Source organism: Netta rufina (genome assembly GCF_964035555.1).
Source record: "Netta rufina genome assembly, chromosome: 29".
NCBI classification, from domain to species: Eukaryota; Metazoa; Chordata; class Aves; order Anseriformes; family Anatidae; genus Netta; species Netta rufina.
The window spans coordinates 2,989,612-3,013,478 of record NC_140153.1 but is presented as its reverse complement, the minus strand read 5'-3'; the positions used below and the strand labels follow the sequence as shown (position 1 = coordinate 3,013,478).

Below are 23,867 nucleotides of genomic sequence, written 5' to 3'. Positions count from 1 at the left end.
CACGGGTGAGCACCTCCACGGGGCTGAGCTTTATTTTTTTTTGGGGGGGGGGCCCAATTCGCTGGGTTCTTGCCCCCCCCCCCACCTCCGTCCCCGTCTCCTCCGGGCCCAGCCCCGCGGCTCCTGCACCGCGGCGCCGGCCCCAACCTCACCTGGCTGCGTCCGCGCCAGCACAACCCGGCACCGGCAGCGCCCTCGGCCACGGTGGAACCAAAATTTGGGGGGTGGGGGGGGCAGAATCCCGAGCCCACCCCCCACCCTGTTGTCCCCAGGGATGGGGAAGGGACCCGTCCCCTCCCCACGGTGCCGGGCTCGGGGGGCAGCTGGGGCTGGAGAGAGCCGGGAAGCGCGCGGGGGCCGCCGGGGCTCACTGCTGCTCCTTCTCCTTCTCCTTCTCCTTCTCCTCCTCCTCCTCCGGGAGCTTCTTGCGGGTGAAGAAGCCGAGCTGGGGTCGAGAGGGAGAGGATGGAGGGGATGAAGCAGCCCCCAGCCCGTCCTGCTGGGTGTCTGTGTCCCCCCCCCCCCTCCAGGCTCTCACCCTCCACAGGCAGAAGATGATGAGTGCCAGCAGCAGCAGCCCCCCCAGGATGCTGCCCACCAGGATCCACAGGGAGATGGGCACCCGCTTGGCCTGGATGATCTCCAGCACCGTCTGCGGGGATAAAAAGGACCCCGGGGAGCACCTGGGGGGGGGCGGGGAGACCCCCCCAGCCCCCTTTTGGGGGTCCCCCAGCTCCTACCTCCCTGCGCCGCGCCGCCTCCCCCAGCACCAGCGCGCTGCCCCCCGGCACCCCCAGCGTGGCCGCGCTGACGATCCTCACGCTCCGGAATTTAGCCTGGAGTAGAGGGCAAAAATTAAAGCAGGGGGGGGGGGCTCAAACCTCGTCCCCCCACCCCCGTCCTTCCTGCTGGGGTTAAGGGGGGGGGGTGGGGGGGGTCCCAGCCCCGCACCGCTCGGAAGAAGTCGTTGTGGACGGCGCGCAGGACGTGGACGGAGACCTCGCCGCCGCGCTCCAGCCGCCCCAGGGCGCAGCTCAGCTCCTGGCACCAGGCGTTGCTGCAGTCCTGGGGGGGCAAAAAAGTGATGTGTGGGGGGGGAGAGGTGATGGAGGGGGGGGACACGCTTCCAGGACCCCCCCCAGCTCCCCGTCCCGGCACGGCTCACCAGCCTGTCCACGCGCAGCAGGTCCTCGGGGTGCACGGGGACCACCGGGGCTGGGCCCCCCCCTCGTGGATCCTCGGCGGGGCCGTGCAGCTCGCACGTAGCCTGGATGGAGGGGACGGGGGCCGTGCTCAGCACCGTGGGGGAGGGTTTGGGGGGGCTCAGGACCCCCCCCCAATCCCGCCGAGGACTCACGTTGTCGGCCAGGACGCGGGTGACGGAGAGGAAGGCGGCGCGGCGGTAGCCGAGGGCCGGCAGGGCCAGGCGCAGGGTGAGGTTGCGCAGGGGGTAGCAGCCCAGGTTTTGCACCTGGGGGAGAAAAGTGTGAGCCCCCCCCGGCCCCCCCATGTCACCCCCTTTTTCCTTAACCCCCCCCCTTTTACCTTCACCGTGGTCTTGAATTCGGGCCCGGGGCCGTGGGGGAAGGTGCCGAGCGGGTGCACCTCGTAGCGGTGCAGGTTGGCCTCGCTGCCACGGTGGGGGGGGGGGAATGTGAAGAAAAAGAGGGGTCAGATCCTGCCCCCCCCGAGCCCTCGAGCCCCCCCCTGAGCCCCCAGCCCGTCCCGGTGCCCCCCCAGCCCCACCTGGAGAGGAAGAGGTCGGGCTCGTAGCGGACGGGAGCGGAGATTTGGACCCCGTTGTCCTGCGGCGTGGCCTCGGCGCTGTCACTGGGGGGGGCAACAGGTCCGGGTGGGGGCTTGGAGAGGACCCCAGAGGGCCAGTTTTTTTTTTCTGGGGGGGGGGGGAACCGTAAGGACCCCCCCCCCTCCTTTGCTCGCCCTCTGCCCCTACCTGCTGGCCTCCAGGCTGACCTCCGCTCGGCCGAGCAGCACGGAGCAGCTGAACTCAAACTCCAGCGTGAAGGAAACCTGGGGGGCGAGGGGGCTCTGAGGGTCCTGGGGGGGTCGCGGGGGGGTCCCAAATGGGGTTCCGGGGGGGGGGGGTCCCTGCCCCCTACCTTGGCCATGGAGCGAAAAACGGGGTAGCCGACGCTGCAGAGCCGGCGGTGGCCCCCCAGCGCGGTGCACTCCAGCTTCACCGGGTTTGGGTCCTGTGGGGGGGGGGACACACAGCACCAGGGGGGGTCAGGCTGAGGATGTGACAGCCGGGGGGGGGCACGAGGGGCACCGTGAGGCTGAGGGGTCCCTCCTCATCCAGCCTGGGGGTTTTTTGGGGGGGGACACAAAGGGATCCCCAGACCCCAACCACGGTGAAGTGGGTCCCCGTGGCCGCCCGGGGGGCGCTTGGGAGGCAGAGGGTGGTCCCCAAGGGGGCTGAGCACCCCCAGATTTTTACCCGGGGGGGGGGGCGGGTTCCTGGGGTGGGGGGGGGCTCACCTGGAGCACGAGGCTGGAGAAGAGCAGGTTGCTGGAGAAGCTCAGCAGCAGGCTGGCGTTGTAGGCGTTCTCGCCCTTGTTCTCCAGCACCGCGTCCAGCACCGCCTTCCTCCTGCCCTTGCGCAGGACGTGGGGGCTCTGCCTGCAGCACGGGGGGGTTGTGGGGGGGTTACAGCCCCGGGGGGATCTTTTAGGGCCCCCCCCATGCCCATCTTCAGCCCCGTACCCATCCCCGGCGATGTCCACGGTGGCGCGCAGCACCAGGTCCGCGACGCACTCGTCGTCCTCGCCGCAGTCCTTGAAGAAGGGGATCTGCAAGGGGGACAGGGCGCTGGGAGCAAGGTGGGGGGGCACGGATAGACCCCCCCCCCCCCCGGGGTGGGGGGGGGGGGGCACCCACCAGTTTGCGGACGGTGCTGGGGGATTCCTCATCCAGCACCGGGCCCTCGGGGTCAGCCAGCGCCAGGCGCACGGTGAAGCTGAGGGGCCGCAGGTAATCCGTGGTGTCCTGGGGGGGGGGGAAAGAAAAAGGGGTCCCCGTCAGCCCCCCCAGGGTGGAGATTTGGGGCCGGGGAGGGGGGCAGGATGAAGGAGAAGGGGGGGGGGGATGCTGTGCTCACCAGGACGTGGAAGGGGAAGCGGAGGCAGCTCTGCCTGCCCAGCTCCAGCTCCGCGCGCCGCTGCAGCAGCCGCCGGGCGCCCGAGTCGAAGGCGGCGCGGGCCCCCCCACCCCGCTCCTCCAGGGACACGTTGTACTGCAGCTCTGCGCGGGGACAAATTGGGGGGGGGGGGGGCTGAGGGGCTGGGGAGGGGCTGGGGGTACCCCTGGGGTGATCCGGGGACACCCTGGGGTGCTCCTGGGTACCAGGGGGGTGACCTGGGGACATCCTGGGGGGCTCTGGGGATGCTCTGGGGGGCTCTGGGGACACCCTGGGGTGCTCCGAGGATGCTTTGGGGTGCCCTGAGGTCCAATTGGGGTGCTCTGGGACACCCTAGGGTGCTCCAGGGACACCTTGGGGGGCTCCTGGGGTGCTTTGGGGTGCTCTGGGATACCCTGGGGTGCTCCGAGGTCCAAGTGGGGTTCCCCAGGGACACCCCGGGGTGCTCTGGGGATGCTTTAGGGTGCTCCTGGGTGCCAGCGGGGTGCCCTGGGACACCTTGGGGTGCTCCGGGGACACCTTGGGGTGCCCTGAGGTCCAATTGGGGTGTTCTGGGACACCTTAGGGTGCTCCAGGGACACCTTGGAGGGCTCCTGGGGTGCTTTGGGGTGCTCTGGGACACCCTGGGGTGCTCCGAGGTCCAAGTGGGGTTCCCCAGGGACACCCCGGGGTGCTCTGGGGATGCTTTGGGGTGCTCCTGGGTGCCAGTGTGGTGCCCTGGGACACCTTAGGGTGCTCCAGGGACACCTTGGAGGGCTCCTGGGGTGCTTTGGAGTGCTCTGGGGTCCCAGTGGGGTGCCCTGGGGACTCCCTGGGGTGCTCCAGGGAGGCTTTAGGGTGCTCCACGGTCCCAGTGGGGTGCTCTGGGACACCTTGGGGTGCTCCGGGGACACTTTGGGGTGCTCCTGGGTGCCAGTGGGGTGCCCTGGGACACCTTGGGGTGCTCCAGGGACACTTTGGGGTGCCCTGAGGTCCAATTGGGATGCTCTGGGACACCCTAGGGGGCTCCTGGGGTGCTTTGGGGTGCTCCTGGTTCCCAGTGGGGTGCTCCAGGGACTCCCTGGGGCGCTCCGGGGACATTTTGGGATGCCCTGGGGTCCCAGTGGGGTGTCCTGGGACACCCTGGGGTGCTCCTGGGTCACTGCAGGGTGCCCTGGGGACACCCTGGGGTGCTCCTAAGTCACCGCAGGGTACCCTGTGGACACCCTGAGGTGCTCCGGGGACACCCTGGGGCGCTCCAGGGTCCCATTGTGGAACCCTCCCAGCCCCCCCCACGGTGCCAGGAACCCCGCGTGTGCCCCCCAACCCCCCCCAGGCTCTCACCGATGTCCCTGTCCCGCCGTCCCGGTGCCCGGCTGGTGGCTCGGAAGCAGACCCTGGCCCGTAGGCAGACGGCGCCGCCGCCGCCCCCGCCGGCAGTTCCTCCGCGTCACGCTGACGGCCGGGGGCTCCACCGACACCGTGGTGGCCACCCCCACGATCTGCCGCGAGCTGCCAAAATCCCAGGGTGGGGGGGGGGACACACACAGGACATCAGTGTCCCCCCCCACCATCATCCCACCGGGACCCTCCCCGTGCCTTGGAGCCCCCAAGGGGAAACTGAGGCACGGAGCAGGCAGTGCGCACGCAGGAGGGACCCCCCCCAGCACATGGCAGAGGGGTTTTGGGGAGGGTTTGGGGTGGTCCCAGGGGTGCCCCCCCCCCAAAAAAAAAACACAAAACACCCCAGGGCTCACCGCAGCAGCACGGCCGCCCCCTGCGCCCCCACGGCCAGGTCCAGCAGCCCGTCGCCGTCCAGGTCGAGGCGGGCGTCGAGGCTGCGCCCGAAATATCGCAGCCGCCCCCCCCCCGCCCAACGCCGCCGCCTCGATGCGCTGCGGGGAGAGGCAAGAGCAGCCCCAGCGGTGGCTTCTCCGCTGGCTCGTATAGGGTTGTGCCGGCACCGCGGCGGCGGGGAGGGGGACGGGACCCCCAAATTGAGCCCACGTATGGACACAGTCCCCCCCCCAACCCCCTCCCAAATCTCTCACCTGCTTGTAGCGGGGCAGGAGGGTGCCGGGGGCGCCGTGGTAGACGTAGACGGCGCCGCGGTGGCCGTCCTCCAGCGGGGCCCCCACCAGGGCGTCGTTGAGGCCGTCGTGGTTGAGGTCGGGGACGGAGGCCAGGGCGTAGCCGAAGCGGGCGTCCTGCGGCCTCTGATCCGCCTGCAGCGTCCCCGCGGGGGCCAGCAGCTTCTGGGGGGGGGGGCACAAAAGGGGTTCTTGGTACCCCGAGGTGCTGGGGGGGTCGTCAGGGGGTTGGGAGGGGGAAGGGGAGGGGATGGGGATGGCCAAGGGGCTGTGTGGGGGTGTCCCCCCCCCCCCCCATATGCACACCCTGAGCCTGCTGAGCGCCCCCAGCCCTGCTGGGTGCCCCCCCCTACTCAAAGCATCCCCTCCAGCCCTGCCGTGCCCTCCTCATCCCATTACGCCCCCAATCTCCCTCACATCCCCTCCCCAACCCCCACCAAGCCATCCCCAACCCCACAACCCCCCCATTTCCCCCCCCATTCCCCTGCCCCTTTCATTTCCCCCAACCCCTCCACACCCCACAGCCCCCTCCTACCCCCCAAACCCCTTCGTCCCCCCAACCCCACTGCACATCCCGCTCCCCCCAGCGCCCCCCCAGCGCCCCCCCCTCACCTGCCCCACTCTGTAGACGTACACCCGCCCCGTCTCCCTGCTCTGCCCCCCCAGGAACATGGGGGCGGCCACCAGCAGCACGTCGCTGACCCCGTCCCCGTCCACGTCCAGGGCGCACACCTCGCTGCCGAAGTAGGAGCCGATCTTTTTTTTTTTTGGGGGGGCAACGGGGCCACAATTCAGGATGGAGCCCGGTGCTGTTGCCCCCCCCCACACCCCGCTAGCCCCTGACCTGCTCGCCCAACAGCGCCTGGGCCACCGTCACCGTCCCCGTGGCGCCCATCTGGAAGACGATCACCTTGCCCCGGTGCTGGAAGCGGGGGGCCCCCGCCACGAACAGGCGCTGCCCCCCGGGGAGACGGAGCGAGGAGACGGAGTAACCTTGGGGGAGGGGGGGAGAGCCCCGCTGGTGGCCCCCTCCAGGAAGCCAAAAAGCCCCCCGGGGTGGGGGGGTTCGTTCCCGCGGCACCGTGCGCCCCTTGGTGAGTTTTGGGCACAGCCACGGTGCTGAGCCTGCACCCCTGGGTGCTGAGCGGCCCCAGGACCCCGAGCAGCCTCTGGGTGCTGAGCCCCCCCCCCATTTGGCACCCAGCAGCCCCATTACCTCAGGGTAATGGATGCACCCCCCCAGATCACCCCACGCCGGGGGCGCACGGAGCACCTTTGGGTGCCCAACCTCCCCGTTTTCCCCTCCACCCCCAGGGTGCTGAGCGACCCTCGGGTGCTGAGGCTCCCCCGCTTCCCCCAGGAGCATCCCCGCTCCGTCCCAGACCCCGGGGCACGGTGCACCCCCGGGGACCCCCCCCCCCGGTACCCAAATACGCCGCGTGGTTCTTCAGCTCCAGCGGGAACTCCGGCTCGAAGGCTTCCCGGGGGGGCACGAGGCGGCCGCGGCTGCTCTCCTCCAGCACGGCCCCGTCCCAGTCGTAGGCACCCACGGCCCCAAAGAGGATCCCGTCCTGATAAGGGGGTGGCAGAGGGGGGCACCCGTGGGGGTGGGCGCGACGCCAGCCGTGCGTCACCCTCACGGGGCTCCCGGTGCGTCCCCGTTCCCCCAAATCACCCCAAAATAACCCCAAAATCACCCAGCCCGGGACACTCAGCCTCAAGCGGGGAGGCTGACGCACGGCTGAGGATTATTTTCCACTTCTGCAGAGAGCCCCCAGGCTGGATCCCTTCCCTTCTGTGTGTCCCCCCCCCACACCAAAGCTCTGCCGGGGCCGCGTCCTGCCCGTGCCGCGCGGCGCAGCCTCACCTCCAGGAGGTGGATGGAGAACCCGATCTGCGACATCTCCAGCTCGAAGGAGCTCTCGTTGTTCCCGTGGGTGCCTGGGGGGGCAAAGGGGGAGGTTATTCCTCCTCGGTACCCACGCGAGGGTTCATCCCGATGGGATGAGGGGCCCCGTGTGCCCCCACGCAGCGTCACGGGGGCCGTTTTTGGGGTCACGGCACCTTCCAGGCTGAAGATGCGGTCGCCCAGAGCGTCCACGATGTCGTTGAGGGCGGCCTCGTCGGTGACGTTGAAGAAATACTTCTCGTCCGGGTCGCTGGCGATGTACTTGATCTCGCGGATGAAGTCCTCGGGGTCCTGCTGGCGGCGCAGGTAATGCCCCAGCACCTGCGGAGAGGGCTCCGGCCTCAGCCTGGGGCCGCGTCCTGCCCCCCACCCCGATGATGATGATGAGGAGGAGGAGGAAGGGATCGGGTCCCTCCCCGCAGCCCGGCCATGAGGGGCTCACGGCGATGGCGTAGCGTGTGATGTTGCGCCTCTCGCACTCCCGCAGCGCCTCGGGCAGCTCGTCCCCGTCGTGCGACTCGCCGTCCGTCACCACGATCAGCAGCCTGGTGGCATCCTCCCGGCCGCCCCGCTCGGGGCTGAAGGCTTCGGTGCTGCCAAACGGGGCGGGAGGAGTGAGCTGGGGGGGGTCCCCATCCCGATCCTGACCCTAATCCCAACCCGGTGCCCACCAGGCCTGGTGGATGGCGAAGGCGGTGCGCGTCTCGCGGCCCTCCTGCCTGCTGATGTTCCTGGCCGCCTCCACCACCTCCTCGGCCGTGCGGTGCTGCCCCAGCGTCCACTCGTGCACCGCGTGCTCCCCGTACTGCAGCACCCCCACCTGCCGTGGGGCACGGGGTCAGCGGGCGCAGCCAGCCCCGGGCCCCCAAAAACGTCCCCGGTCCCTCCCCAAACGCAGCCCCAGGTGCCCGGTGCCCCCACAATTTGGGGACATCCAGCCACGCTTTGGTGATTTAAGCCCGAGAGCACAGGAGGTGCCCCCCACATCACCCCCCCCAGGGCTGAGTCAGCCCCAGCTCCGGCCGCATCCTGCCCTCCGTGTCACAGATGTGGGCACCCGCAGCCCCCGGGGACGTCCCCATCCTGCACGGGGCAGGAACCCCCCAGGATGCAGCTCCTGTCCCCCCACCCCACCCGGGGCCATCTCAGGGCTTTGGCATCACCCTGGGGTGCTGGGGGCACCCTGAGGACAACGGTGGCATCACCCCAGGGGTGGCATCCCCCGGGGACCCTCGTGTCACCTGGATCTGTCCCGGCCCGATGAAGAACTTGCTGAGGATGTTGCTGAGGAAGTTCTGCACCTCGTACCAGGGGTAGATGCTGTTGGAGCCGTCGAGGACGATGACGATGTCCATGTAGGTGGAGCAGCCTGCGGGGGGGGGGACAGAAAGATGGACACGGCTGGGGTCGGGGTGGCATGGCACGATGTGACACGGCACGGCACGACGCAGCACGGTGTGACACGGCATGGTGTGTGGCATGGCATGGTGTGACATGGCACAGCATGGTGTGACACGGCACGGCATGGTGTGACATGGCACAGTGTGTGGCATGGCATGGCACGGTGTGACATGGCATGGTGTGACATGGCACGGCGCAACACGGCACGGCATGGTGTGACATGGCATGGTGTGACATGGCACAACATCTTGTGACATGGTACGGTGTGACACAGCATGGCACGGCGTGACATGGCACAGCACGGTGTGACACGGCACGGTGTGACATGGCATGGCGTGACACGACGCGGCATAGCGTGGCACGATGTGACACAGCATGGTGTGACATGGCACAGCGTGACACGGCATGGCATGGTGTGACACAGCACGGTGTGACACAGCATGGCACGGTGTGACACGGCATGGCACAGTGACATGGCACAGTGTGGCATGGCATGGCACGACACAACACGGCATAGCGCGGCACGATGTGACACAGCGTGATGTGACACGGCACAATGCAACGTGGCACGGTGTGACACAGCATGACACAGCATGACACGGCGTGACACCGCGTGGCACGGCCCGGTGCCAGCTCCCACGGGTGCCCCCGACTCACGCTGCGCCGTGGGCGCGATCGTCTCCACGGGCCGCAGGTCGCCATCCACGCGGGCGCAGACGCCGGTGCTGAAGACGGAGGTGCCGCACTCCTGGGACCACAGCGGGGCGCAGGCCTGGGGACGGAGGGACACCGAGCGTGACCGGGGGGGGGGGAGGCACGCCGAGCCCCCCGCCATGCCCCCCCCACCCCACCCCACCCCTGGGTGCCCCCGCGCTCACCACGAAGCCGCCGTCCTTGCTGTCCAGCAGCGTCATCCCCAGGTGCATGTTGCGGCTGGGCAGGGGGGAGCTCTGCAGGGCTGCGGTGCCTCGTGGGGGGAACCCCCCCAAAAAAAATAAAAAATAAATAAAAAAAATCAAACAGCGACCCCCGGACCCCCCCCACGACCCCCCTCCCAACCTTTCCCGGCCCTTGGTGGTACCGAGGTTGGCTTTGTCACACGTGGCGTTGGGCGAGCCCACGGGGCACTTGTAGACGTCCCCGCGGCGGTCACCCTCCGGGCCGTCCCAGGGGGCCCCCACCAGCAGCCTGCAGGGATGGGAGACATCGAGGGGGGGGGACACAACACCAACACCACCAACACCCCCCCCCTCCCTGCCCCAACAGCACCCATGGGCTCTGGGGGCGATGCTTTGAGGTCACCCAGCTCCGGGGCACAGCTCCAGAGCCCCCCAGGGGCACCCGCTCGCGGTGCCCGGACCCCCCCGCACCGCTCCCATTCCCCCCCCCCTCCACCCGACAGCTCCCGCCCGGGGCTGCCAGCGGCTTCCGTCCGTCTGTCCTGCCTCAAATCCCTCTGTCCTGCCTCAAATCCCTCTGTCCTGCCTCAGATCCCTCTGTCCGCCCTTTGATCGGCGGCCAGGCATGTGTGGCCCCCCCCCGGGGCCAAGCAATTTTCGCCTCCCTCCAGCTGCCCCCGGCCAAAGCACGAAAGCAGGGCTTAAAAATGGATTTTTTTGGGAAAAAAACAGCGAGGGCGCACGCACCGCCAGCTCCCCCTCCCTGCCTCAGTTTCCCCTCCCCACGGCGCTCCCACCGTGCGCCCCCCCCCAAGCCCATTTCTGGGCTTTTTTTGGGGCCACACGACCCCAAATCACCGCGGTTTCTCCTCCCCTTAGGGACGCACGACCCCATCGGCACCCAAAACCGGGGGTGAAACCCACCCTGGAGGGGGGTCCCGGTGCCACAAGGGGGGGGGGGGGGCCACTCACCACCGGTCCCCGCCGGCCGCCCGCTGCAGCACCTTGTACCCAAACTGGGCCTCGGGGGGGCCGTGGAAGAAGCGGGGGCTGCTCACGTCGATGTTGAAGGCCCCGCACGGCCCTGGGGAGACGGCGAGAATTGGGTGGGGGGCACCCACAGCCCCCCCCCAGCTTCATTTTGGGCCGCAGCCCCGCAATTAGGCAGGGCGATGCCCCCCGCGCCTTTCGGGCACTGGTAATTAAATGGGAGGGAGCGGGGCCGGGTGGGATCGGCCGCAGGCCCTGGCCCCGAGCCCAGACAGCGGCCCGAGGCCTTCCTGCCCGCCGCCCCCGCTCCCCGTCTGGGTGAAAAAGGGCAGGAAAAGGGATTGAGGACGGCCCGGGGGGGTGAGAGCGGGGCTGGGGGTGCGGGATGGAGAGCGGGAAGTGGAGCTCAGCACCCCGTGTGGCGCCGAGGACCCCAAATCCAGCACCCAGCGCCCCGTGGAGAGCAGCCGGCACCCCAAAGGCGGCTCTGAGCACCCCAAAGGTGGCCCCAAGCACCCCAAATACAACCCTGAGTACCCCAAAGGCGGCTCTGAGCACCCCAAAGGTGGCCCCAAGCACCCCAAATACAACCCTGAGTACCCCAAAGGCGGCTCTGAGCACCCCAAAGGTGGCCCCAAGCACCCCAAATGCAGCCCCGAGCACCCCAAATCCAACCCCGAGCACCCCAAATAGCTCTGAGCACCCCAAAGGTGGCCCCAAGCACCCCAAATCCAGCCCCGAGAACCCCAAAGGTGGCACCGAGCACCCCAAATCCAACCCCAAGCACCCCATAGGTGGCTCTGAACACCCCAAAGGCGGCCCCAAGTACCCCAAATGCAGCCCTGAGCACCCCAAAACCGACCCCAAGTACCCCAAATGCAGCCCCGAGCACCCCAAATTCAGCCCCGAGCACCCCTGGAGGCTGCCGGGTGGACAGGGCGAAGCGGGACGGTGCCTTTTGGGGACAAACAGACGCTTTCTGTTTGTGTGTTTTCTTTTTTTTTCTTTTTTTTTTCTTTAATCCCAACTTAAAACACGTCCAGATGTGACAGAGCTGGGCTGCCCCCGTCACGGACGGAGCTGCCAACCCCCCCCCCCCCCCCACGTCTTCCAAGCGGAAAAGAAAACCCGTTTTTGTCTCTTTTTTTCCCTGAAATTGGGATATTTTCCATAGACGGTTTCCTTTAGTTCCTCTCTGTGGGGTTTGGGTTCCTTCCACACCGGCCCCATCCCGGGACACGGGGCAGGATCCTGGGGGGGGGGCTTTGGGGTCTCTTCCCAACAGGGGAAAGCCAGAAAGAACTCACGGAGGGGGGATAAGGAGGAAAAAAAAAGGGTGTTTTTCCCCCAAAAGCCATGCTGGGGGTCCTCCAGGTGGCATCGCCACCTCCCCGGGTGCTGGGTTAATTGGTGGCTCCAGGTTAATGGGTGGCCCCGAGGTTAATTGGTGGCTCGAGGTTGGTTAATGGGTGCCTCGGCTCGGGACGGGCGCCCTTTGGAGCCGGGCACCTCGTGCCCACCCCACAGAGCCCCCATTTCCCCCCCTTCCTTATGGGATTTCCCCTCGGGCACCCCAATCCCTCGGGCACCCCAATCCCACACCCCACACCCCAAGAGACCCCACTCCCCAGAAGACCACAACCCAAAAAGAACCACCCCAAAAACCCCCAAATCCACCCCAAAACCCTTTCCCCGACACCTCAGCATCCCCAAAAGGGAGCCGGGTGGCTCCGAGGCACCCCAAAACCCCCCCAGGCTGGGGGGCTTCGGGGGGGCTTCGGGCATTACCTGGGAGCAGCAGCAGCAGCAGTGGGGGCAGCAGGCGCAGGGACCCCCCCATGGCCCCAGCCGCTCGCCGCCGGAGCAGCTCAAAGGTGACTCTGTCTCCGGCTGGGCACGCACCGATTTTTTTTATTTTTTTTCCTCTTTTTTTTTTTTTTTTTTAAATATATTTTTTTTTCCTCCTCCTTCATCTTGGAGACGTCGCAATTGGCTGCTAAAAATAAACGGCCGGGCGGCGTTGTGATTTTTTTTTTTTTTCTCTCCTTTTTTTTTTTTTTTTTTTTTTTTAGGCGGACGGAGTTAGGGGGAAAAAAAAAAAAAAAGAAAAAAAAAAAAGAAATTGATGCAAAACTGGAGAAATCACCAAAAAAAAAAAAAAAAAGGGGAGAGGAAAGAAGGGGGCAATGGGCCTGGAACCTCGAGCAGGTTTGTCCCGTAAGGGGGGGTTGACACCGTGCCCCCTCCCCACTCCACCCCCACCCCGAAAGGGCAGGGTCGGGCCCCCACTGGGCGCAGGGGACACCAAGGGACTGGGCCACTCCTGGACGCTGTCTCCATCTCCTGCCCCCCTGCGAGCCTCTGGGGACCTTGGTGCCCCCTTCCCCTCCTGCCCCCACTTGGGGAAACTGAGGCAGGGGCTGCTCCAGCCCCCCAGGATGCCCGAAAAGGGGGGGAGGACACCCCAAAAACCATCTCCGGAGCCGTCGCGTAGGGTTGGCCACGACGCTTGGGCAACGGCTACGTGCTGGTGGTGGCGGTGCCGGTGCTGGTGGCGGTGCTGGTGGCATCCACGTCCGTCTCCTCCTCGCCACCTCCGAGCCCCCCGGGGGTCCCCAGGAGGCTGCGGAGCTGCATCCAGAAGAAGGGCTGGCGGCCGGGCTCGCGGGGCCACTCCAGGTAGGTCCTGGAGCCCAGCATCTTCCGCAGGCGCGCGAACCTCCGCGGCAAACCCCGCGGGTCGATGGGCTCCTTGACCACCAGGATGACGTCCTGGTAGCCCAGCCCCACCGCCCGCTGGTGGGCGAAGTAGAGCTCGTAGTTGCACCACTCGCTGTCCACGAAGCTGCGGGAGAGGACGAAGATGACCTTGGCGCTGTTCTCGATGTTCTCCACGATGTTGTCGATGATCCAGCGGCCCGGCACGAAGTCCCGCTCGTGGATGCAGAGCCGGTAGGGGGGCTCGGCGCTCTCCAGCCGCCGCAGCAGCTCCCGGCGCACCCACTCGGCGTCGGCGCAGCTGTAGGAGATGAAGGCGTGGTAGAGGCAGTGCCTTGAGGTGCCGGCGTGGCCGGCGCGGTACTTGGAGCGCAGCAACCGGTACGTGGCCCGCACGTACCAGCCCGCCTCCAGCTTCCAGCACAACGCCGCGCACGCCGCCACCGCCACCGCCGTGCTGGCCACCGCCACGGCCACCAGCGCCGGCACGTCGCACTCCAGCGGCCGTGGGGCGTAGGAGGCCACCGGGGTGTCCAGCAGCGCCTCGGGGTGGTAGCAGGTCCAGTTTTGGGGCCAGTCGCCCAAGCGGGGCCGGCCCCGCCGCCGCGTCTCCCGCAAGAAGCCGTAGAGGTCGCAGGTGCAGTGGTAGGGGTTGTTGCCGGCCGTCAGGTTGGCGAGGCGCGGCATGTTGAGGAAGGAGCCGCGGGTGATGACGCCGAAGGAGTTGCCGTCGATGGCCAGCGCCTCCAGGCTGGAGCAGCTCCACTCGGAGGGGATGAACTTGATCTTGTTGCCGCTCAGCAGCAGCTCCCGCAGCCGGGGGCTCCGGGCGAAGTAGCCCATGTCCAGGCGGTCGAGCTGCGAGTGCGAGAGGTCCAAATACTCCAGGGTGGTGGGCAGGCACCCGAAGGTGGCCGCCGTCACCCTGTTGTGGTGCAGGGCCAGCCAGCGCAAGGTGGGCCCCCACTGGCACGTCTCCTGCAGGCTGCCCAAGGCGTTGTGGCTGAGGTCCAGGCGGGCGAGCCGGGGCCACGTGCGGGTGAGCGAGGCCACCACGGCCAGGCTCTGCAGCCGGTTGTCGGCCAGCACCAAGTCCCGCAGCTTGGGCATGACGCCGCGGTAGTGGCAGCGCTGGTTGTAGATGTAGGCGTCCTCCAGGCGGTTGCGGGAGATGTCGAGGAGCTCCACGCTGCGCATCTCGCCCCAGGCGTCGCAGGGCACGTAGTTGAAGTTGACGTTGACGATGGAGAGGGCGGCCACGCCGCTCAGCCAGGTGAAGGTCCAGTCGTAGCGCAGCACGTCGGGGTTGCTGATGTCCTGCAGCAGCAGGCGGTCGAGCCGCGGGGCGACGACGCCGGCCCCGGAGCTGTTCCACTGGGGCGAGCGGGCGAAGTCGATGGCCACCAGCTCCAGCTGGCGGACGCGGGACCGCTGCACGTTGAGCAGGGCCAAGCGCAGCAGGTTCTCGTTGAACTTGCCCCGGTAGAAGACCAGCTTGGTGGCCCGCAGCTCGGCCAGCCCGGAGAAGGGATCCTGGGCGCCCTGGTAGTAGGTGAACTCGAAGAGGTTGCGGAAGCGCAGGTAGTCCAAGGGTTTGCCCCGCAGGTCCCGCAGCAGCGCGGGCAGGGCGGCCGCGCTCTCGTCCAGGGCCATGTCGCACCACAGCTCGGTGGTGTTGAGCCAGGAGAAGGCGCCGGCCTCGTAGCGCCGCAGGCTGGAGGCCGACTTGAAGGCGAACTTCTGCAGGGCCGTGTCCTTCAGGGCGGCCAAATCCCCCCGGGCGACGTCGCGCAGCAGCGGGCCCCCCATGGACAGCACCCGCAGGCGCCGCAGCGCCCCGAAGACGCCGTCCAGCGCCGCGCTGCCGTAGGGGTTGTTGGACATGTCCAGCCAACGCAGGTTGGCCAGCGGGCGCAGCGCCGGGGCCGGGATGAAGGCCAGGGAGTTGTTGAAGAGCCGCAGCTGCTCCAGGAGCACGGTGGAGAGGAAGGCGTCGGGGGCGATGCGCGAGATGTTGTTGTAGCCCAGGTCCAGGCTCCGCAGCTGCGTCAGGCCGGCCAAATCGGCCGCCGTGATCTCCCGCAGCTTGTTGTAGGATAAATCCAGGCTGCGGAGGCCGCCGGGGAACCCGCGGGGAACCCGGGCCAGGCTCAAACCCTTGCACAGCCCCGTCTGGTTGCGGTCGGCCAAGCGGCAGGGCAGCAGCACCGCCGTCCCCGCCAGCGCCAGCAGCACGGCGCAGCGCAGCCCACCGGTGCCGGAGGCCGGCCACGGCCTCATCGCCTCCCCAGGGACCGCTCGGCATCGCGGGGGGGACGGGGGGGCCGCGGCCGGCCCACGGGGAGCCAAGGACGGGGCTGGATGGGGCATCCGGGGCGGCCCCGTGGGGCTGAGCTGCGGGGAGAGAGGAGAAAGGGGTCAGCGGTGGGGGGCCGGGGGGACACCCATGGGTGCCGGCACCGCTGGCAGGGTCCCTGTGGGGTGGGGAAGGGCAGAGGTGCTGGGGGGTGAGGGCTGGGGGCCGGTGATCCTAATGGGGTCGGGGAGTTGATGGTGGGGGGGCAGCGGTGGGGTCCCAAGGGTCGGGTGCTGGGTCCTAGGGGATCCGGGACTGGATCCTGGGGGCAAACTGGGGGCAGGGAATGGATCCCGGGGCGCGTTTGGGACTGGATTGGGGGTGAGGGGGGGGGGCAGTGCACCTGATCCCAGTGAGGGCTGGGCGATCTGACCCCATGGGACCAGGGACTGGATCCCAAGGGACTTGGGGACCCCCCCTTTGCTGAGGGGGCCACTTCCAGGTGCATGGGGGGGCCCCGCTGAGCCCTGCCCCCCAGCAGACCCCCGGGGACCACCCGAGGCGCAGCTTTCAGCCCCCGCTCCGCGTCGGGGACCTTTTCTTTTTTTTTAATAAAACCCCCAATAATAACACTTTTCGCACAAAAACTCCTGCTCCCTGGCAGCGCTTCCAGCCAGAGTTCTGGCATTTTATTACCGGGGGGGGGGGGTGGTGAAAAAAAAAAAAAAAAAAAAAAACAGGAAACTGGAGGAGAAAACCAGCTGGGAAAGCGTCCCGTCCCTGCCCCGAGCGGAACAACCCCAACAAGGGCAGCAAAAACACCGAGACGCTGCCAGGTACGGCCCCCCCCCGGGGGGGGGGAGGATCCTGGGGGTGATTTTTTGGGGCTAAATCCCCCCAAAACCCAACTCGCCCCCTGCCCACGTGTGGGATTCCGGCCTTTTCCTACCTGCTCCGGCGGCCTCCGGGGTTGGCAGCGCTCGGTGGGGAGCTGGGGGGGGTCGGGGGGGGGCACGGCCCCATGGTTAAGGGTGGGCAAGGAGCTGGGGGGGGGCCAGCACCCAGCACCCAGCACCCTCCCCTTCCGAGTTCCCGAAGCCAAGCCCAGCGCCGCCTCCCCGCCCTCGGGAGAGGCCGGGAGAGCCGATCAACCCCCCCCCCAAAAAAATAATAAAATAAAATAAAATAAAAACCCCATACACGGCCCCCCCCCCCCAGTCCAGGTTTTATGGGGCTGGCAAGGTGCAGCACTCCCAGTTCAGCCCAGTATTCCCAGTCCAGCGCCCCCCCCCCCGGAGCGCACCCCCTCCTGTTGGCAGCGGCGCTGGTTTTTATGGTTTTTAACCAAAACCACAACTTTTTCTCCCCATTGCCACCACCATTAACACCAGCCCTGCTCACACGAGCTGTTTTCTGCCCCCCCCCACCCTTTTCACCCCCCCCCAGGACTCACGGGACCTCCCGTTGCACAATCGGGATTTTCTTCCTCTTTTTAACCCCCCCCCCCCCCCCCCACCGCCCCTCCTGGGGACGTTCACCCTTTACCCGAGCCCCAAATCTGGGAAAATTCCCCCAAAACAGCCCCGGGGGGGGGCTGACATCACCGTGTTGGCCCCCCCAGCAGCCACCTGCACCCCCTGCACCCTCCCACTCCCCCCAGTGCCTCCCCAGCCTGCACCTTGCTGGGGGGGGGGGGCAGAGGTGACCCCAATCCCCTCCACCTTGGGACCCCCCCCAGGGGTTGAGGACCCCCCCCAGGGGTTGAGGACCCCCCCGTGCCCCCCAGCACCCCAATTTGAGGCACCAGGCGAGTCCCTGGAGCTGCTGCCCCCCCCCCCCCCGAGCTCTGCAGCCCCCCAAAACCCACGGGGACGGGGGGCTCGGTGTGGGGAGAACCCATCCCAAAATCTTTCTGTGAGGGTGGGGGCACGGCCGTGACCCCCCCACGCCGAGCTGAGCGCTCGCAAAACTCATCCGAAAGCAGAACGGAGCCGAAAAGCAGCCAAAAAAATAAAAAATAAGATAAAAAAATCCCAGAACCCGACGGGGCTCGGCAGCTGGGTTTAATGAGCAGCTCCACAAAGGGACCTGGGGGGGGGCACGATGCAGGCAGCGGGGAGGGGGGGGTCCTGCACGGCCCCCCCCCTGCTCCTTCCAAACCTCTGCAGGTGGAAACGTCGCTCCTGGGGGGGGGCAAGAGGGTGCTGGGCCCCTTCCAGCCCCACGATTGTTTCGCTCTCTTCCTCCAGCGAGGGGTCGAAGCCTCGGAACCGGACCCAAAATCTCAGCCAGGAGCCCAAAAAATCCGAGGGGGGGGCGTGCTCGGTTTGCAGCCCCCCCAGCTGCGAGCCTGGTGCCCCCACCCTCAGAAATCGCTCCCCCAGCCCCTTGCAGGGGTGGATTTGTGGGGTCAGACGGCGTTTTTCTTCCCTCCCCACAAAGCACCCACGGAGAAGCCGGGCTGGGGGGGCTGGGGGGGCCTCCCCTGACACAGCCGCAGCCCCCCCCAGCTCTGCCCCGAGCTCCTGAAGCCCCCCCAGGAAAAGCAAAGCGGGTGCCAGGTGCAATTCAACACAATAAAAGTGTTCCTAAAAGCCAGGAGCACCCCAGGGAACCCCCCCGGGGCAGAGATCTCCTCGCTGCAGCCGCTTCTTCCCCCGCCGGGGCTGCAGGAAAGGAGCAGGAGAGGAAATCTCCTCTATTTTTTTTTTTTTTGGGGGGGGGGTCCCGCCGTGGGCTCACCTCGGATCCGCCGCCAGCACCCCGCACTCACCCCGGCTCCGCAGCCCGAGTCCTTCCGACTCCCCCCCCGAGCGCCCTTTAGGGCCGAGGCTGCTTAAAAGGAAAATCCGCTGTCAAAACGGGCCCCGGGGGGGGCACCGGGACCACCCCACCCCCAGGTTTCACCCCCCCAAAGTCTGGAGAAAACCCCCCAGGGCAGCAGCAAACGGTTCCCTGGTGGTATTTCCAACAAAAGAGACCCCGGGGAGCCCCCTGAAGAGGGGAGGGGAGGCGTTGAGCCCCCCCAGAGCAGCCCGGCGAGCTCTGCTGTGGATGGGGAGAAGCCAAAATCCTTCGGGGAGCAGAGGGGGGGGCAGCAGCAGCAGCTCCCCGGGGGCTCGGGTGCCGCGTGAGCTCCTTCAGCCCGCCCCGAGCTGCTCTGCCCCTCGGTGAACGTACACCCAGGCCCGACAGCAGCTTTGTGCCGTGCCCCAGCGCCCCCAAAACGTCCCCAAATCTGTGCCCAAGCTGGTTTCCAGCCGGGGAGCCTCAACGGCAAGGCCCCCGAACGCGGCTACGGCTTCAGCTTGAGCCAGGGGTGCAGGATGGTGAGGATGGAGAGGACGGAGGAGGCGAGGCCGCACAGCCCCACGAAGGCCGGGCTGCTCCGGTAGAGCCCCAGCTTGTCCAGGGGGATGAAGAGGTCGCAGGCGTTCTTCAGCAAATCCAGCAGCAGCGGGGGGTTGCTGCGGAGGACGCGGAGCAGCAGGCGCAGCTCCAGCTGGAGCCTCAGCCCCAGCTGCTGGAGCCCGGCCTCGGCGCGGTGCCGCTGCTGCTGCTGCTGCTGCTGCCTCCCCTCGGCGCCTTTCAGCCTCTTCCCGTTGGCCTCACGTTCCATCAGCACCCGCAGCTCGTAGGCGTCCCGGCTCAGGTTGACGATCAGGGCGAAGAGATAGTACCTGCGGGGCGAGGGGGGAGCAGAGAGAGAGGAGTCCTCGGCCGTGGGTTCGTGGAGAGGGGGAGGAAGGTGTGAAAACGCCCGGCGGGAAGGTGGGAGGGGGCTGGTGCCGCCCAGGTCCTGGTCCCGGCTGTCAGTGAGGGGCAGAGGGGGGAGGAATCCTCGCAGGGAGGGGGTGAAACGGGGAGAAAGCCTTGTGGGGAGAGATTGAATTGGGAGAAATCCTCGTAGGGAGGGATGAAATGGGGAGGAATCCCCATGGAGAGGGAATGAATCCGGAGAAATACTCACAGGAAGGGATGAAATGGGGAGGAATCCTTGTGGGGAGGGGCAAAACGGGGAGAAATCCCCGCGGGGAGAGATTGAATTGGGAGAAATCCTCATAGGGAGGGATGAAATAGGGAGAAATGCTTGAAGGGAGGGATGAAATAGGGAGAAATCCCCGTGGGAAGGGGTGAAATGGGGAGAAATCCCCGCGGGGAGAGATTGAATTGGGAGAAATCCTCGTAGGGAGGGATGAAATGGGGAGGAACCCTCGTGGGGAGAGATTGAATTGGCAGAAATCCTCGTAGGGAGAGATGAAATGGGGAGAAATCTTTGAAAGGATGGACAAAATGGGGAGGAATCCCCGCAGAGAGGGATCAAATTGAAAGAAATCCTTGCAGAGAAGGAGAAAATGGGGAGAAATCCCTGTGGGAAGGGGTGAAATGGGGAGAAATCCCTGCAGGGAGAGATTGAATCGGGAGAAATCCTCACAGAAAAGGATGAAATGTGGAGAAACTCTCACCCAGGGTGCTCAGGGAGGGCTCCAATCCCTTCCCAGCCCCCGGGGAGGCCGCGGGGAGGCGGGCGGGCAGCCCCCAGCCCTCGCCCCTCACCTGAAGGACCTCTGGCTCCACTTCTCCTGATCCACGGCGGGGGCCAAGCCCGCCTTGCCGGCCCAGAGGACGTTGTCGCAGGCCAGGTAGAGGGCCCTGTTGAGGTGGCTGAGGGTGAGGCAGAAGCGCAGCACGGCGTCCGACAGGTGGATGGCTCGCTTGGCCGCCTCCAGCGCCTCGGCCGAGCCGCCCAGGCGCAGCACTGCGGGACGGAGCCCACCCCCAGGGGTTAAAGGAAAAGGGGGCCACGAGGGGCACGGAGCCCAAGATGCCGAGCCCCGGAGCCCCCCCAAACTCACGTTTACGGCCCAGGCTGAGGTGTGCTTCCAGCTGCCGTACCCGGGCCAGCACCTCGGCGCTCGCCCCGTTCCTCCGCAGCGCTGCCCCGGCCAGGGCGCAGCCGTATTGAGCTGCCCTGAAAGAGATTGGGGGGGTCTGGGGGGGCTGGGAGCACTTAGAGGGGGGCTGGGAACTGTGTCTGGGGTCCTGGGACCACCGAGAGGGGCCCTGGGCTGGTGTCAGAGGGGCCAGGACCACCAAGAGGGGCTCTGGGACCACCAAGAGGGGCCCTGGGCTAGTGTCAGGGGTCTTGGGACCACCGTGAGGGGCCCTGGGCTGGTGTCAGGGGGGCCAGGACCACCAAGAGGGGCCCAGGGACCACTGAGAGAGGCCCTGGGCTGGTGTTGGGGGTCTTGGGACCACCGTGAGGGGCCCTGGGCTGGTGTCAGGGTCTCGGGACCACCAAGAAGTGCCCTGGGACCACCAAGAGGTGCCCTGGGCTAGCGTCAGGGGTCGTGGGACCACCGCGAGGGGCTCTAGGCTGGTGTCAGAGGGGCCAGGACCACCAAGAGGGTGCCCAGGCCCAGTATCAGGAGCCCAGGACTGGCCTCAGGAGCCCAGGGACCACCAAAAGGGGGCTCAGGGCTGGCATCAGGAGCCCAGGACCAGAGTGAGAGGCCCCAGGACCACCAAGAGGGGCCCAGGACCACCAAGAGGGGCCCAGGACCGGTGTCAGGAGCCCGGGACCACCACAAAGGGCCCGGGGCTGGCATCGGGAGCCCGGAACCGCCTCAGAGCCAGCGCCAGGGGGCCCAGAACCACCGAGGGGGGGCCCGGGACCAGCACCAGGAGCCCGGGGCTGGGCTCAGGGGTCTTGGGAGCACCCTGAGGGGCCCCGGGACCACCGCGAGGAGCCCCCGGGGCTGAGCCGAGGGGTCCCGGACCCCCCCCGCTCCCCCCCCCGAGGGCCCCGCACCTGAGGAGCCGCTCCCGGGCCTGGCTCTGGGCGCTGAAGCGCACCCAGGGCTCCATGGCCGGGCCCCGACCGCCGCCGCCTCCGCCACTTCCGGGAAGGCGACGGGAGCCGCCGAGGGACAAAAAAGGTCCGCCCCCTATTGGTTGATCGCCGCCCAGGTCCCGCCCCCCCCCCCCCCGGATGAAAACAGAAGCTGCGATTGGGCCGTTGTGGCGGGCCCCGCCCCCGCCCCGCCGTAAAGCGCGGCCATTGGTCGATTTCTCGCTGCCCCGCCCCCTTTCCCCCGCTCCGTCAGGTTGTTAGGGTTCAGTCCCCGCCCCCTCCTCGGCGCTGCGCGTGTGATTCGCTCCCTCCCCATCGCTCACCGCTCTCCCTGTGCTGCGATTGGTCCGCTCCCCCATCCTCCCTCACCTGTGATTGGCGAACCCCTCCATCACTCCCCTGATTGGCTCTCCCTGATTGCCCCACCCCCTCTTAGCCCCACCTTCCCCCTCCCTCCTCCTCTCTCCCCTCCCATTGGCCGCCCACCTCTTTCCTCCCGCCCCCTCCCTGAGGCGATCCTCTCCCCCATTGGCCGCCCGCCCTTTCATCCTCCCGCCCCCTCCCTGAGGCGATCCGCTCTCCTATTGGCCGCCGCGGCGCTGAGTGACAGCGGCGGCTCGGCGGGGGCCCCGTGAGGAGAAGAAGGAGGCGGCCGCGGCCGCCATGGAGTCGGTGCGGGCGCAGCGGCTGCAGCCGGGGGTGGGGACGCTCCGCTCCCTGCGGGCCGGGCTCGCCGGAGCCTCGGCGGGGCCTCCTCCGCCTCCTCCCCCTCCTCTGCCCCCTTCTTTGGGGCTGCAGGGCCCCGCCGCGTTGTCTCAGCCGCCCCCCCAGCCCGGTGCCGGGCCGCCCGCCGTGCTGAGGGAGGCGGTGGAGGCGGTGGTGCGGAGCTTCGCCAAGCACACGCAGGGCTACGGCCGCGGTGAGTGGGAGAAGCCCCCCCCGGGGGTCTTTGGGAAGCCCCCCCCGCGTTTTTTTGCCCCTCACTCCCCGGTTTTTGCCCCCCCGGGGGTCCCTGAGAAGCCCCCCACCCTCTTTTTGCCCCCCGCGGCGTCTTTGGGAAGTCCCCTCCCCGTGTTTTGCCCCGCTGAGGGTCTTTGGGAAGCCCCCCCCCGTTTTTTGCCCCTCACTCCCCGGTTTTGCCCCCCCCCGGGGGTCCCTGAGAAGCCCCCCTCTTATTTTCCCCTCTCACCCCCCAGTTTCTGCCCCCCCCCAAGCTCTTTACGCGCCCCCCCCCAAATTTTTAGACACCCCCCCCAGGGGTCTTTGGGATCCCCCCCCCATTTTTTACCCCCAACTCCCCAATTTTTGCCCCTCCAACCAGTCCCTGAGATCCCCTCCCCATATTTTCCCCTCATGGGGGGGGTCTTCGGACCCCCCCCTTATTTTCCATCCCCACAGCATCCCTGAGAAGCCCCCCCCTCTATTTTACCCCCCCCTTCCCTTTTTCCCCTACCATGGGGTCCTTGAGGGGTCCTTGGGATCCCCCCCTCAATGTCTGACCCCCTTTTCCCCCTTCCCTCCCCATTTTTGGGGGGATTTAGGGGCTTTTTGGGGCTCACCCGCAGGCTGTGGGGGCAGCACGGGACCAAATTCTGCCCCCGGCATCGCTTTGGCACCAGGACAGGGAGTTAACGAGAGGAGGGGGCTGAAATATTGGGTTGAAAACCGCCCGATTTGGTCACTGTGGGCTCCAAACCTGTCCCTGGATGGGGTTTGGTCTCCGAATCCCCCTGAAGGGGATTTTTGTGCCCCTCAGTGGGACGGGGACCGGACTGCGTGGGGCTTCTGCTCATCCCTCGGTGTTATCCCTAGGGTTTTTGGGCAGTTTTCAGTTGAAAATCACATATTTTGGTGTGCTTAACCAAAAAAAAACCCACAAAACACCCCAAAACGCAGCTTGGGAACGCCTGCTGAGGTGAAAAAGGCTCAGAGGGGGCGTTCTGGGGGGGATTTCTCCACCCCCCTGCCAAATTATTAATGAAGGAAGGAGCTCGAGGTGAATTATTCGCGCATGCTGAGGTTTTTAACCCCTTTTTTTACCTCTTTCCCCCTCCCTGACCCCGTTGGCGTCCCCGCAGTGAACGTGGTGGAGGCCCTGCAGGAGTTCTGGCAGATGAAGCAGTCGCGGGGGGCCGAGCTGAGGAACGGGGCGCTGGTGGTGTACGAGATGGTGCCCTCCAGCAGCCCCCCCTACGTCTGCTACGTCACGCTGCCGGGGGGCAGCTGCTTCGGCAGCTTCCAGGTAGGGTTTTTGGGGGAAATTTGCCTGGAAACGGTGCTTTATGTGCTGCGCCGCGTTCCCTGCGCGTGACGGGCTCGGAGCTGTGCAGCGCTGAGCTGTACAATGTGGTGTTTTGGGGGGAAAAAACCAAATAATGACAACTTTTCGATTAATTTTGATATTCAGTCGTCCTTCGCAGGGCTGGGCAGGGGGATGCGTTTATAGGGTGGAGCTTGGGCGACTTGGTGGAGCAATAATTCCTTGAAAAGCTTCGGGTTTGACCCTAAATCTCTTTAAAAGACCCCAAAACAATGAAGGAAACATCGCAGCGCTTGGTGTGCGGCCCCTTTCT

At 67.1% G+C, this 23,867-nt stretch overlaps 4 protein-coding genes across 4 annotated transcripts in view; 1 reads left to right on the top strand and 3 right to left on the bottom strand.

Moving 5' to 3' along the window:
• Positions 1-90: 90 nt before the first annotated feature.
• On the bottom strand, positions 91-12,308 carry ITGA10 (integrin subunit alpha 10). Its single transcript, XM_084303431.1, is given in 32 exon segments — positions 91-445; positions 539-652; positions 741-836; positions 952-1,065; positions 1,166-1,267; positions 1,358-1,471; positions 1,546-1,630; positions 1,747-1,830; positions 1,955-2,031; positions 2,121-2,213; positions 2,500-2,641; positions 2,726-2,811; positions 2,900-3,007; positions 3,120-3,262; positions 4,482-4,566; positions 4,568-4,649; positions 4,895-5,010; positions 5,012-5,032; positions 5,189-5,392; positions 5,840-5,983; positions 6,072-6,220; positions 6,654-6,798; positions 7,095-7,168; positions 7,292-7,457; positions 7,579-7,729; positions 7,808-7,956; positions 8,378-8,505; positions 9,195-9,309; positions 9,416-9,504; positions 9,619-9,725; positions 10,409-10,520; positions 12,215-12,308. Coding segments are annotated over 32 exon segments (3,525 nt in total). The 5' UTR covers positions 12,267-12,308; the 3' UTR covers positions 91-367.
• Positions 12,309-12,916: 608 nt separating this feature from the next.
• Positions 12,917-15,424, bottom strand: LOC311219973 (toll-like receptor 2; the record flags this gene model as incomplete). The annotated part of the gene is made up of 2 exons (XM_084303328.1): positions 12,917-13,445; positions 13,545-15,424. The coding sequence occupies 2 exons, from the start codon at positions 15,422-15,424 to the stop codon at positions 12,947-12,949; spliced, it is 2,379 nt and encodes a 792-aa protein (XP_084159454.1). The 3' UTR covers positions 12,917-12,946.
• A 2,067-nt stretch (positions 15,425-17,491) lies between these two features.
• Positions 17,492-21,354, bottom strand: PEX11B (peroxisomal biogenesis factor 11 beta). Its single transcript, XM_084303415.1, has 4 exons — positions 21,253-21,354; positions 20,297-20,412; positions 19,998-20,199; positions 17,492-19,120 (listed from the first exon to the last, which is right to left on the bottom strand). The coding sequence occupies exons 1-4, from the start codon at positions 21,306-21,308 to the stop codon at positions 18,736-18,738; spliced, it is 759 nt and encodes a 252-aa protein (XP_084159541.1). The 5' UTR covers positions 21,309-21,354; the 3' UTR covers positions 17,492-18,735.
• A 563-nt stretch (positions 21,355-21,917) lies between these two features.
• LIX1L (limb and CNS expressed 1 like) overlaps positions 21,918-23,867 on the top strand; it is a gene marked incomplete at its 3' end in the record, with an annotated part of 3,203 nt that continues 1,253 nt past the window's right edge. The window contains exons 1-2 of the mRNA XM_084303327.1: positions 21,918-22,213; positions 23,373-23,536. Coding sequence (XP_084159453.1) covers positions 21,958-22,213; positions 23,373-23,536 — 420 coding nt within the window. The 5' untranslated portion in view covers positions 21,918-21,957. The remainder of the gene's footprint in view (positions 22,214-23,372; positions 23,537-23,867) is intronic.

What these genes read in the sequence shown, in the direction of transcription:
- PEX11B (XM_084303415.1), bottom strand. Translation starts at nt 21,308, where the DNA reads ATGGAGCCCTGGGTGCGCTTCAGCGCCCAGAGCCAGGCCCGGGAGCGG. An exon ending in GCCCGGGAGCGGCTCCTCAG is followed by an intron (nt 20,413 to 21,252) that starts GTGCGGGGCCCT and finishes AATCTCTTTCAG; the next exon opens with GGCAGCTCAATACGGCTGCG. An exon ending in TGGAGCCAGAGGTCCTTCAG is followed by an intron (nt 19,121 to 19,997) that starts GTGAGGGGCGAG and finishes CTCGCCCCGCAG; the next exon opens with GTACTATCTCTTCGCCCTGA.